General features: G+C 36.1%; 1 protein-coding gene across 1 annotated transcript; it reads right to left on the bottom strand.

The window, feature by feature from the left end:
• Positions 1–3,869: 3,869 nt before the first annotated feature.
• LOC108266244 (interferon-induced protein 44) lies at positions 3,870–12,324 on the bottom strand. The gene is made up of 9 exons (XM_017469323.3): positions 12,176–12,324; positions 11,700–11,732; positions 10,896–11,162; positions 8,129–8,159; positions 7,813–8,005; positions 7,573–7,713; positions 7,227–7,398; positions 4,716–4,816; positions 3,870–4,598 (listed from the first exon to the last, which is right to left on the bottom strand). The coding sequence occupies exons 2-9, from the start codon at positions 11,722–11,724 to the stop codon at positions 4,398–4,400; spliced, it is 1,131 nt and encodes a 376-aa protein (XP_017324812.1). The 5' UTR covers positions 11,725–11,732; positions 12,176–12,324; the 3' UTR covers positions 3,870–4,397.
• Between the last annotated feature and the right edge of the window lie 1,374 nt (positions 12,325–13,698).

The raw sequence follows: 13,698 nt of genomic DNA on the forward strand, positions 1-13,698 counted from the left end.
AAATAAAATCCACAAACTGAATGTTACAAACATAAACTTCAGACAAAAACTCTACATAAGTGTCTGTCCAATTTATATAAGACTAAAAAGAACCCAATACACACAGACACACACCAGAATATATATTATTAATTCAGCATTGTAGTTTAATTCTGTGCTATTTTTGCATCCATAAAAAGTAATGCATGAACAATTATAATATAATCTTTATATATGTGTATATGTGTTTGTGTGTGTGTGCATATAATAGTATTTATGCATTGCTTTTTATGGGTGCACAAAATGCACAGATGTCATATATCAAGGAGGTAACTCTGGACTTCATTTCCCAGCAGCCACTGCACCATATTACTGTCACATGACCACCTGCACCTGTATCACATTTATGTTTAACCAGCACTCATATATATATATAGGCTTAGTGGTTAGCATGTACATCTCACACCTCCAGGGTCAGGGGTTCAATTCCCACTATGGCCCTGTGTGTGTGGAGTTTGCATGTTCTCCCTGTGCTGTGGGGGTTTCCTCCCCCAGTCCAAAGACATGCATGGTAGGCTGATTGGTGTGTCTGTAAGGTGTGATGGATCAATGGATGCTTGCACTGCATTTTTGTCTCATGTAATCGTCTATCTAAGCTTTTGTCCACGCTTTGTCACGTCTTTGTATTTTGTTTGTTTGTTTGTTTATTAAATGTTAGAAGATCTGCACTTGCTTCCGTATCCATCTTTGTAACGTGACAATGGAATTAAACTACAGTCCTAAATTAATAATAAAAACTCACTTTCACTGCAACTTATGGTTTCTGTTACTCACTGCTTTTAGGCATATTGTCTTACTTTTGATCATAGTGTTTTAATTAGACATTACAGATCTTATTTGCGCTCCCACTGCGAGTGAGGAGCAATGTGGCCTCATTACTAATAGATCACTTCCGTTATAATAAATGACAGAATTTACACTGCAAGCGCAAATACACCAAATAATGACAATGAACTAAAATTAAACTAAAACCTTTTAAGCAACTTGCAGCAGTTTCTCCAACCCCTTACATTTTGTGGAGCATTTTGGATACAAACATAAGTTTTTGCTCGTGCATCACTTTTGTGCTTCCCTGCTCCATAAATGCCGCTTTGTAAAGTTTTACCTTCTCCGCGGTGTTTAATATAAAATGCTCTCCTGCCATAGAGGACTTGGAGGTTGCACACTTTCTTCCTCAGTCACTTGATGATTATGCCTCCGTCTGGTGTCCGATGGTGACTGGGGTCAAGTTGGGAATAAAAGTTAACATTGTCATCAACAGTAAACTGAAGAAAGTCATTGTCGGTAACTCTGGGTATCTGCTAAAGCTAGCGGTGTCACATTACGTGCTTATGACATCATGCGGCATTGATTAGGAAGCAGCATATACTTCCAGTTAGTAAAAAACTAATGTGTTTCATTTGAGACGATATTACCTTTCTAAAATTCATACACTAGACCAGTGGTTCCCAACCTTTTGTGAGCTCTGGACCCCTAGCATATTGCGAACCCCTCACTCCACAACAATTATAGGCTATATATTTAACAGTCATTTCTATATATGTTGCTTTATTTTATTAATATTTAACATTAATAATATTAACGTTGGACATTTAAAATTTAATCAAAACATTTCAAGTTTTTATTTTTTACATTTTTTTGTTGGTGCGACACATTCATTTTATCCATCAAACCATTGAATCCATCAAATCCATGAACTTCTCTACCACTCATAGGTTTTTGCATATTATCATTTCATTTGTAAATAAATTCAAAATAAAATCTATCAATGAACGATTGTGATATTTGTGAATGCACGTGAATAACCAAATTGGTTCATTTTAAACATATATATAAGCATATATATATATATATATATATATATATATATATATATATATATGTGTGTGTGTGTGTGTGTGTGTGTGTGTGTGTGTGTATATATATATATATATATATATATATATATATATATATATATATAAAACATTTTTTAAAATTTCCTATGGCCCCCTGCAATTACACCACGCGGATCTGGATTATTGGAAATAGGAAACAACTTGTAAGGCTTAAATTCAAATCAGTAAAAATTAGGCTTTGTGTTTCCACTAGAAGGTGGGTTGGAGCAGCAGGTTTTTATTTCTCACACATTGTGCTACCACACCCATCCTTGCATAAGCATGTTCATTTTTGCAAGTCAGGGCTCTACAGTGTGATCATTTCACTCGCATTTGTGACTGAAAAGTACTTTGTGGGACTGTGAAAAAATATTTAGGCGCACCGATGCGAGTGACCTGTTCGGAGTTGTATAATACAATCGGAATAAAAATTACAGGAAGTCCAAAATGCGCTACTTTCACAGTTACTTTTGCACTGTTTTTCATCATCTCAGTCAACCAAAGAAGTGTGCAAATACTGCAAAGTGTCATCCATTATGATGACAAGAGTAACAGTTTACATCATCTGTGTCTCTCAACTTGCCGATCTGACAAACCACAATCTTTTACTGATCAGGCAAAATGACCTGAACCTGCAACTGTGACCTTCTTGTGTAGACACAGCAGCATCGGGTGCAAGTAAATTAATAATAATGCTAACTCTACAAGGTGGGGTGTAATTTAAACTTCTTTATTAAATAATTCCTGACCAATCATAATCAAGAGTAGCAATTGTTCAGTCTGTAAACATACAGTACACTGCCGCTCTCCCTTCACCAACTCCCAACTCTAATAGACAGGAAATTTACTTAATTTAAGCTCATGGTTGCCAGATATCACAAGAAAAGTCAACTCCAGTTTTTATGTTTTGCTTAATCCCCTAAAAAACGTAATATTATCAGTAGACATGGCAACACTGTACTCGGGGAACCCATCTAAACAACTGGTAAACAAACCAAAAAAAAATCAAATCAAATGTAAAGACAGAAAATGTGCTTTTATAAAAAAAAAAAAAATAATTTAATATAAAAAAAAAGATATGTTAATAAAATATAAAAAATAAAATAAATAAAGCTGCAAGCAGCAATGAACGGCCCTCGCACCCGGCTGCATGTTGGGGCTGCTCTGCCAGGGGAATGCCATTCCATTTTTTTAGCACTTTTTAGTACGTATATGTTAAGAGTGTATCACGATGTAAAACATGTCATTTCCTGTTGCCAGCAGGTGGCACTATGACTATAACTGAATATTGGCATGTAGATGTCTTCAGGCCAGAAATAGTATAAAACATATGAAGTTTGGTGCAGATTGAACATTGTATGTCTGAGTTAGTGTAAAATGTCAGTTCATGTTGCCAGCAGGTGGCGCTATGAATATAACTGAATTTAAGGGCATGTAGATGTCCTCAGGGCAGGATTCATATCAAACGTGAAGTTTGAAGCAGATTGAACATTGTATGCTTGAGACCTAAAAGTAAGTCTCGGAGAGACCATACAATCAGAGCAATACTGGGGTAGACCAGGATGAGATGAGGGGTGATAGAGCTGATGTCAGTCAAAGAGGCATTTGTACATGAATTTGATCCAGCCCACTGACATGGTTTTAAAGCTATTATTATCCTTTAAATGCACATATGTCGGTCAGGGAAATCAATATTTTTCGCCCCCAAACCACACTAGCAAACTTCTGGACCTTTTTTTATTTATTTCATTTATTTATTTATTTATTTGTTTGTTTGTTTAAACCTTGCATAAGGTTATGGCTGTAACACCTGGAGCAGAAAATGCTTGCTTCATCCACTGTATTTTTTAAGCTACTCATTTTGTAATGTCTTATCCAGTGTCATTATTTAATTTAAATATAATCATTTAAAAATTTATTTCTAAAAAAAAAGAAAGTGACGTCAAACAGAAGCAATTTGTAAAAAGTTTTATTTTGAACATTAAAGAAAAAAGTAGTTTTTTGAAAAGCATGATCAGTATAAGGTATATTGGTATATTAGTTATATTAGTATATTACAGCTGAAATGAGATAAACATAAAATATCTGAAAAGTGTGCTAATTATTGCCATATTTTTGCAGCTCCATTTCAATTCTTTTGCAGCTCCATATCAATATTACACTCTTATATAGAATTTTAAATTGTTCAATCTGTGCCACTGATGCACAGTGAATCAATTCCATGATCATTTAAAAATTTTCCCTTAAAAAAACCTTTCATGCACTGTTTCAATGTTCAGGCTAGGATTTTGACTATAAAACATGCATTTTATCTGTAAATTCATTTTCAAAATCTGTATCATTAAACTAATATACTGTAAGTTTCATATATTTAAAATATTTTGCATCAAAAGATTGATTTGGATTAAGGATTGGGTGAATTTAAATACAATTAGTCGTTAGACATGCAGAATTGTTTGTCATTTTTTGTGTGAAATCTCTTTATTCTCGGATTGGTTGTTGAGGTGAAATTTGGTTGTTGGACCTTTTGACCACATAATCATTAGCCCAGTGTATAATCTGTGTTAAGGCATCCAGCATCAGGCAGTTTATATTATCGTTCACATGGGTCTCCTCGTGATAGTTCAAGACAGGGAAGATACAGTTCACAGGAACACCCACTACATTACTGGATTCCCGCATCTAGATACACACACAAATATACAAATGATGCCATCATTAATTTGTTATTTTTCAGAATTGTAGTTGGGAATCTCTGTAGTGAGGCCCATACACTCTCTCTCTAGCAAAATTACTCACTTTATCTCTGATCTTTTTGCTTTTGTAGATATTTTGCAAATTCTCCTTCGTCATTGGACATGCGCGGTCTATTCTTGTCATGAAAACCACTTGAGGTATTCCTGTAGCATAAGCAGGCAGAACATAGATAAAAACTCAGTTACTCAGTCATTTCATTGTAAATCTTATCAATGTGGTGGATTTTTGCAGGCCTAAGAAGATTTAGATTTAAGGTTTATTATGTCTTATACTTTCCAAGTAATAATCACACTTGGAAGACATTTTCCTGAGATGGAAATAAAGTAAATCTTGTTAGCAACTCAAATAACACTATTAAAAACTTGAATGCACTGACTCTCATGTTTCTAATTTTTACATTGAGACTAAATGTCATATCACAGCAATCCAGCAACTACATTTCCCAGGAGGCACCACAAACTACAAACATGGCCAAAGAGGACGACACTTCCCATACACACATACACACACACACACACACACACACACACACACACACACACACACACACACGTTCACCTTCTCCGAGTTCTAACTACACACACCTGCACCCAATCTCACACACACTCACAACACAGTTTAAAAGAGACTTTGGGAACAGTAAAACTTTGCGACGTAAACGTTCAGCTGCCTAGTCTCTGTCATTGTCCAATCCTTGCCATTCTGAGTTTTGACCTTTATTTACTCCTTTGACTTCAATTCTCTGCCCTGCCTAGTTTTGCCTGATTGCCTGATCACCTGACCTCTGCCTGTTTTTTGACTACGGATTTCTGCCTTACCCTTGAACTTTGTTTATATTAAATCTGCCAAACCTGCACTTGCTTGCACAAGTGAAATGTAATCAATAAAGTCAATGTGACCCAATAAACCATTAATCAAAATTTTTAATGGGACTGCAAAAATACTGCAAATAATCAGACATGAAGGTTTACATGGATGTTGTTCTTCTATTTAGATAGATTATTGAAAGGATTACCCACCTCATTCAATCAGATAAAAAATTCATTCAGATTGGCCTTCGATCATGTTACAGTCTTCTGAATGAAGTGTATATGTGAACTTTTTTAAAATTCCAATTGTGCTATCAGTTGGATTATTAATAGATTATTAGGCTGCATGTAAACTTGTCAGCCACTGATCAGTTTGAAGAAATATGCTGACAGGTGTATTGGCTATACCAAATTGCCCCTAGGCATGAATGAGTGTATAATTGTGTGTCCATGGTGCAGTGTTTGTGGTAGGAATACACCCTGGATGGGACAGCAGTCCACTGGAGAATGGACTGGCATCCCATCCAGGGTTTTATTTCTGCCACACATCCATACACGGACAGTGTTCCCAGGATAGTCCACTGTGATCCTGACCAAAATAAAGCAGTTACAGAAGAGGAATTAATATATAACCAATGCTAATTCTTCTTTGCCTTACTCCTCCCCTTGTTCCATAGTCAGGTCCAGACCTACACTGTCCTAATTGCATGCATTTTCTATTAGTTTTATTGTAGTTGCTGAATAATTCTTTGTAGTTACATTAATAGCATGGTTAAGATGAATAACTGAGTTATAATCCAGGTACAGTGATTGAATGATGTGTCACTGATGATAAAGTCCTCCAAACATTCTTTAAAATGTTGAACCTCATATGATCTGCTTAATTTCATTTTAATCTGGTCACTAATTTAGACATTTTAAAACTCCTGACTCCATCATATAGAACAATACTTACACAACATTGTCTCACTAAAGTAAGCAACCTTTCCACCTGTACAGGGCCTAGGACTATAACACAGATAACTCATGGTTTAAAAGAACACTCCAATAGAGCAACTCATTTCTCTTCAAGTGCTTACTTGAGATTCTGTTAAAATGTTATGGTGCTAGATTACAGATCAAAAACCAAGCATGAAAATAAAGCAGAAATTAGATATAGTGTGTTGAGTCCTGTGCATGTGGCATATTGTATCATTTCTTGCTATTTTCATGACCATCAATGCGGGCAATAATCTGATGGTATTTTTGTAATTGTAAAAAGAGGATGGTTAAAATGTTAACATTTATCATTAAGTTAATGATTATGTAATGAGCATGTTGCAGACATACCCAATCAATCAAATCATCTCATTCTCTTAAAAAAATCACTTTGCATATTTCCAAATTGGTAAGGTATATGGTGGAAAGACAAGACAGACAAAAAGAATCTCACAGGAACAGACGTTTATTCTGTTAATAATAAAATTCAAATTTAGTCACTTTGTATTTCCTTGCATTTAGAAAAGTTGATTTGAAGTAGCCTGTTCATTTTTTAGTAGGATGACAAAAATAAAGTAATAGGAAAGAACTTTTATGGCTAAATTTCAAATTAGTAAACAATAATTTAGGTCTTGTGTTTCCACTAGAAGGCCGATTTGGCCACAAAAGTAGCAAGTTACCCTGAGAGCACCTGCTAAAAATATAAATGTAACTGTGCCTGGCAAGGATAAACTTTAAACATTAATGAGCTGATGAACTGACTCACCCATTCTGCTTGCTGTTTCTCTGACACTCTTCAATTTTTTGATAAAATCGTCGTCCATCATTGAAATCATGTCGGCTGGTATGACATACACCAGGCAGTGCATCTGATCACTCAGGCTGGGATTTTGATTGTAATAATGGTTGTTTGTAGTCAGTGGATTGTTACAGTTAAACTGAAGAAAAGAGAGAAACAGTTCAATAAAGTATTTGTGTGGTCATATAAAATTGGTTTCCAGATATATTGATTACACTGGTAGGCTTTTATATTGATATTTGATTCTTTATGATTTACATATGGTGTGATTTGGATTGATAATAGCTACACTCAAGCTTAAATGTTACCTTACCATGTAACCCTCTTTCATATGGCCATTTAAAGCGCTGATGATATCTTGAGTGAGGACCCCATCTTTTGCTTCTGCACCCATTATATCATTGAAGGCAAAAGGAAACGATCCTTCTTCATTTGCAAATCTGAATCTTTCATACTGAAAGTAGTAAAGAAACAGATGTGTTTATCAAAGTTTACCAAGCTAGTAGTCATGCATACAAGGTGACACACATAAGACTGCATAATATGAACTCACGCATAGAGTGTGACTCTTAGTAGATCCTGCAGCAGCCAGACAGTTGACAAACTGACGTCCTTCAAAAATGGTTCTGATGGTGTTTATGGCACTGGACTTTCCTGCTCCAACTGGTCCATACAGGAGAAAGCGGAGCTCTTCAACTTCATTACAAATATTAAATGTCTTGAGAGCATTAAACATTCCGGCTTGTCTAAGGAAAGAAAAAAATGTGATTCCGGCAGCTTATATTTATACTTTTTATATATTCATTATAACTATTGCAGCAATACTGTAACTAGCAATTCAGATACCTTGCATTATATCAAAACCTTACCTCCATTGCACTGTCCTCCATTCATTTATTTCTGTAGAAAATACATATCGATTAACATGGTATTAATATAATTAATATTATAGCAGTAGGTACTGTATTAGTAGGTATACTATTATTCTAATAGTATACTCCCATTTTTCCAAGGAGGTGCCCACTTGCAGTTAAAATATTGGGAAAAAGAAGGTACAACCTCCTTCAATTCTATGTTTTTGTTAATCAGCACCTAAATAACAATTGTGTAGTCCTCAACAACTTCTATAAACAAACACAACCTCAGGTGACAAAAAAACCCAGATTTCAATATGTAGTTATTTATTCCCCAAAACTTAAATCAACATTCAGAAACCAGATTGGAAAAACAAGTACACCCTTCCAGCATAACTCTGTTTGGTGTAAACCAGAGGTTCTCAACCGTTTGCAATTAAAGACCCCCCCCCCAGCCTTCCCTATCATGTGGCACGCAATCCCCCCCCCCCCCCACACACACACACATATTGGAGGAGACAAGGTATAATGATTATCTATTCTAATCTGTTTTTGATGGACGGATGGATGGATAGATAGATAGATAGATAGATAGATAGATAGATAGATAGATAGATAGATTTTTGGATGGATGGATGCATAGAAAGATAGATTTTTTTGGTTGTGATTTTGTACTTTTTTAATTACTTTTCATAATTTGTGATTTGTGACTACTTTGAACAAGAGAACTTAGGCTGTAATAACGTGTACTATTTTACATGTAAAACAGTCCATTCATCTTGCATTCTCAAAACATTCGCATACAAATGATGTAAATTGGGACGAAGGGCGCGTCTCCTTAGCCATGACCTAAATCTCCGGCTCTAAGCCACTCACTGAACAGAGCAGACGCGAGTGCAGCGGGAAAGCAAGACCTCGCGCTTGCAGGACAGTACTGGCGACATTTGGAAAGTCGCTAAGGTTTGTCCAAAATGTCACTAGATTGGTCGCTAGGCGCTTTTTTTTTCTCAAAAAAAGTAGCTAAAGGGGTCTGAAAATTGTAAGTTGGCAACAGTGGTCTGCACTGACAGCTAGATAAAAGGCAGGCTAAGCTCTGCCTCTCCCAGCAAAAAGAAAACGCAGAGGGAGAGATAACGCTGAGTTTTTCATTTATGCACATTCTATTTGAAAAGTAATAAAATACACAGAGTACCCAAATGATGTCCTGTCTGTTTGTTTTTTTCTTGAAAATATTTGCAACCCCCTTCTGATCTCTTCATGCCCCTGGTGTAAACCAAACCCACCGTATCACAACAAACACCTCATACCAACTTTCAGTCATTGAGACAATGACTACGTTTACATGGACAGCAGTAATCTAATTATTGACCTTATTCTGAATAAGACAATACTGTGATTAAGGTTTTTACATGAGTTTCTTTTAGAATGTTCCTTTGATGTTCCCGTTTCCACGTGTCAACATACAGTTCATATTCGTTATGGTACCATATACAGTTTTGGGTGTTTCATTTTTACTTTTTACGGAATCTTCAAGTGCAGTTAATTGTCATGCTATATGTGCAAATAGGTGACTGCTTGAAGCCATGGGCTGCGTTTGAAACCACATACTTACCTACTGTATAGTAGCCGGAATACATGTATTCGCCTTCAATATAGCAGGTAAGAATGCGGTTTCGGACACAGCCTTGCTCTCTTGTTTGCCGTCAAACGGTTGAGCGCTGCCTTGTGTGTATGTGTCCTGCGCAAAATGGGGCGAAAACTCCCACATGATGCTAATAATGTGATTAAGGTGTGTACATGTCTGTAATACACTTCAATAATGTGACTAAAACAGGAATACTCCACTCGTCTTAATTCAATTTGTGTTTACTTTGAGTACGATTTTAGCTGGATTAAGGTCATCAATAATCGCTGTTTACATGCTAGTTTCTTAATCAGAGTATCGTCTTAATCGGGTTAATATCGGATTATTGTTGTCCATGTAAATGTACTGACTGATGGACTCCATGTTATAGCAGAATATTCTTAAGAGAAATGTGAATCTGTCCAGCAGCTTAATATGGTCTGACATTGGGTTAGGCAACAGGACAATGATGTCAAGCACACCAGCAAAATGACATCTGAATGGCTTAAGACAAAAATGAAGCTGCTGGAATTACCGAGTCAAAATCCGGACCTCAACACTTTTGAGATGCTGTGGCTGGAGTTTAACACAGCTGTACATAAACGAATGCCCTCAAACATCAATAAACTGAAGCAATGTTGTAAAGAGTGGGCCAAATTTCCTTCTTAAATATCTGAGAGATTAATGAATACCTATAGAAAATATTTACTTCAAGTTATTGTTGCTAAAGGTGGTTCTACATGTTAATGAATTATAGGATGTATTTATTTTTCCCCCGGGTTACTGAATGTTGGTTTACTCTTTGGGGAAAAATGACTACCTATAGAAGTCCGTCGTGTTTTTTGTAGTCACCTGAGGTTAATTGTTTATAGAAGTTGGTGAGGACCACACAATTGTTATTTAGACCCTGATAAATAAAAACATTGAACGAGGGTGTACTTTCCTTTTCCCATGACTGTATGTATAGAAATTCTACTGTGATGTGCTACCTGCTTTCTGTGCCCTATTTTTGTGTAATACATATTTTTTAATCTGTAGGATTAAGAGCACCCTTTAAATAGCCAGTGTTTCTTTGTGTCTTTTGGAATAGTTGTTATTATAAGCATTTCTCTGGTTAATTTATATTATTTTATAGTAATAAATTACGATGTTACTTACGGACTCTGACGAGGGCAGAGCATGAGTCAGAACCTGAACTGTTGCTCAGGGTTATGGTGTATTTCCCTTCATCACTCTCCTGAGCTTTTCCAATTTCCAAGATGCATTTTGTACCAATTTTTTTCACAGTGTGCTTGCCCTCCACACAAGCCAATTTCTGGCCATCCTTTTCCCAAGTTGCCGTTACATATTCTGTGTTTGCCTCACAGGAAAGAATAACATCATATCCATCTATAACTTGTTTATCAGCCAGAACTGTGCGGAATTCTATTGGACAGATAAGAAAATATAATTTAAAAAAACTATTATGGAAACACACTGATTGGGTGTGTTTTTATTTCAGGTCATGTATATTCCCAGTCCTCAAAAAAAGGATGCTTAATGTCATCTTTTCAGATTTTTTTCTTTCATATATTTTTAAACTGTGTAAATTTACAGTAAACATATGCTAGTACAATGAAACCATCTAATAGATTTGAAATGTAGAAAGTGTGCAATAACTGGGGGAAATGCCATGCGCAGTACCCAGGCTCCCAATAGGTGTGCCATTTATAACATATGCAGAACTGTTTATTCAGTTGATCTTGGCTTTCAATAGACTCAAGTGTGGCTTCTGCTTAGTTAGAATAAAAACCTGCACCCACACCGGCCCTTTTCAGATAAGACTGGACACCCCTGATATAGACACAGAAGCACTGCCCACTACACTATTGTTATATTTAATATTACTGTAATACAGACCCTAAATTTAACATTTGACTTTGTTTAATTAAATGCTTCAGTACGTCAGTTTGTTTTACTTACCAGGTTTGGATGGAGAGGATCCCATGTTTGACTCTATATTGAAGAAAAAGGGAAATATTGATATATTGATATTGAATATATATTAGAAACTCTTAGCATTTACATTGTTAGTGTTAGATACTGTAACTGTATAGAAGAAGTAGAATAAAGAAGGTCACACAGCAAAAATAACAAACGTGAATGTGATGGACAGCATAGCACCATATAGCACTTAGCACCATGCAGCTACTGTAATAAATGTCAGTTATGAATGAGAATTTAGTTCTCTCAAAAAGAATAGCAACAATGCGATCAGTGGGTCTGTGTTTGTATATTTTAGGATATTTAGTAGATGTGTGTGTGTGTGTGTGTGTGTGTGTGTGTGTGTGTGTGTGTGTGTGTGTTTGTGTGCACATGAGCGAGACAGAGAGAAATTACGTTTTAAAAAAAAGTATGTTTTGCATATTACACATTCTTTCTAAACAAAGAGCACTTACCTTGTGTGACGGTTATGTTGAGATTTGAGGTCGGTGTGTCTTTCTCTGTCTGCTGTTCTGTGTGTGCAGCTTAGCTCCTTTTTCTCTTTCACTTTTGCTGCTGCGAGTTTGTGTGCAGGGGAGGGGTATTTCTGTGAAATCGAAAGTAAAACCTATCTTCCTGGGTTTTTTTTTTTTTTTTTTTTTTGCCTCCTTGATGATTCTCATGCATGCTGGAACATTCCTCATGCATGCTGAAATGAACAGTTACATTTATACTTTGTGGTATGCTTGTGCAATATTGATTTTTTTCCTGCTTGTGATTTACCATCTTAAAAATCGTGATTATACTATTTAATCATACAGAACTGATAGACTAAAAAGCCAGGGAAAAGAGCATGTGCATTCTCGATGTGCTTGCTGGTGTTGTCCTGAATTCTCACTCCCTGTCAGAATCTGATTTCCTTTCACTGTGCATTGCACAGTAGCTGATAACAAATATTGCATGTTCTCATTTGTGCTATTCTGTTGTTTTCACAATTGCCCTAGGTGGCCCTGAGATTACTGTATTTAGGTTACTGTATTCATTGATCTGACTAGTTCAGTTGATTTTATTGCCGTTCTAGAGGTTACACAAACAGCTTCCATTGAGGTGTTAAAGGTCCATTGAACTGATCTATGTTTAGGGGAGAACTTTGCTCTCAAAAGAGCCTCAATTCTTCATGGCCTGGATTCCACAAAATGTTTGAAATATTCCTTTGAGATTCTGGTCCATATTGACATGATTGCATCACATAATTCCTGCAGATTGTTCAGCTGCACTCTCATGCTACGAATCTCCCATACTACCACATCCCAGATGTTCTATTGGATCCAGATCTCCAGATCTGGTGACTAAGAAGGCCACTGAAGAACACTGAACTTGTTGTCATGTTCATAAAACCAGTTTGAGACAACTTTTGCTTTCTGACCAGAATGTAGCAACATTATCATGCTGTAAGTACCCATTAGAAGATGGTGAATTATGGCCATGCAAATGGTCAGCAACAATACTCAAATAGGCTGTGGCATTCAAGCAATTGATATACTCGTAGACTGGTGCTGACGGTGGATGTGAACATTGACATGGCCCATATGTACAGGATTTTATGAATTGCCTGATTCAGATAATTACATGATTGGCTGATTAGATAATTATATTAGGTAATAATATGCATGTATGTGCAGATCTACAGGTGTTCTCAATAAAGGGGATGGTGACTGTATTAATTATAATGTATAATAATATACAAGTTGTCTACACTACATGTTTTCATAAACCAAAAATCGTCAAATTTAATAGTTCAATATAAAGTTTGATATACTGCCTGCTATTCACATTGCTTTAATTTTAACAGTGACATTTTTTGTGCATTAACATTGTCATGTCTACACCCGAATCTGTGATTCCATCCGAATCTGGAATCTGACTCCATTTCCCATACTGCACTAATGACTACAGACATGGCTGCTCCAGACTACATCTCCAAACTGACATGCGCCAA

The sequence above is a fragment of the Ictalurus punctatus genome, chromosome 6 (genome assembly GCF_001660625.3).
Source record: "Ictalurus punctatus breed USDA103 chromosome 6, Coco_2.0, whole genome shotgun sequence".
Taxonomy (NCBI): Eukaryota; Metazoa; Chordata; class Actinopteri; order Siluriformes; family Ictaluridae; genus Ictalurus; species Ictalurus punctatus.

Coding starts and splice junctions, on each gene's coding strand:
- LOC108266244 (XM_017469323.3), bottom strand. CDS start 11,724: ATGGGATCCTCTCCATCCAAACCTG. Junction 8,006..8,128: donor TGGAGGACAGTGCAATGGAG/GTAAGGTTTTGA, acceptor TTCTTTCCTTAG/ACAAGCCGGAATGTTTAATG. Junction 7,399..7,572: donor ATATGAAAGAGGGTTACATG/GTAAGGTAACAT, acceptor TCTTTTCTTCAG/TTTAACTGTAACAATCCACT.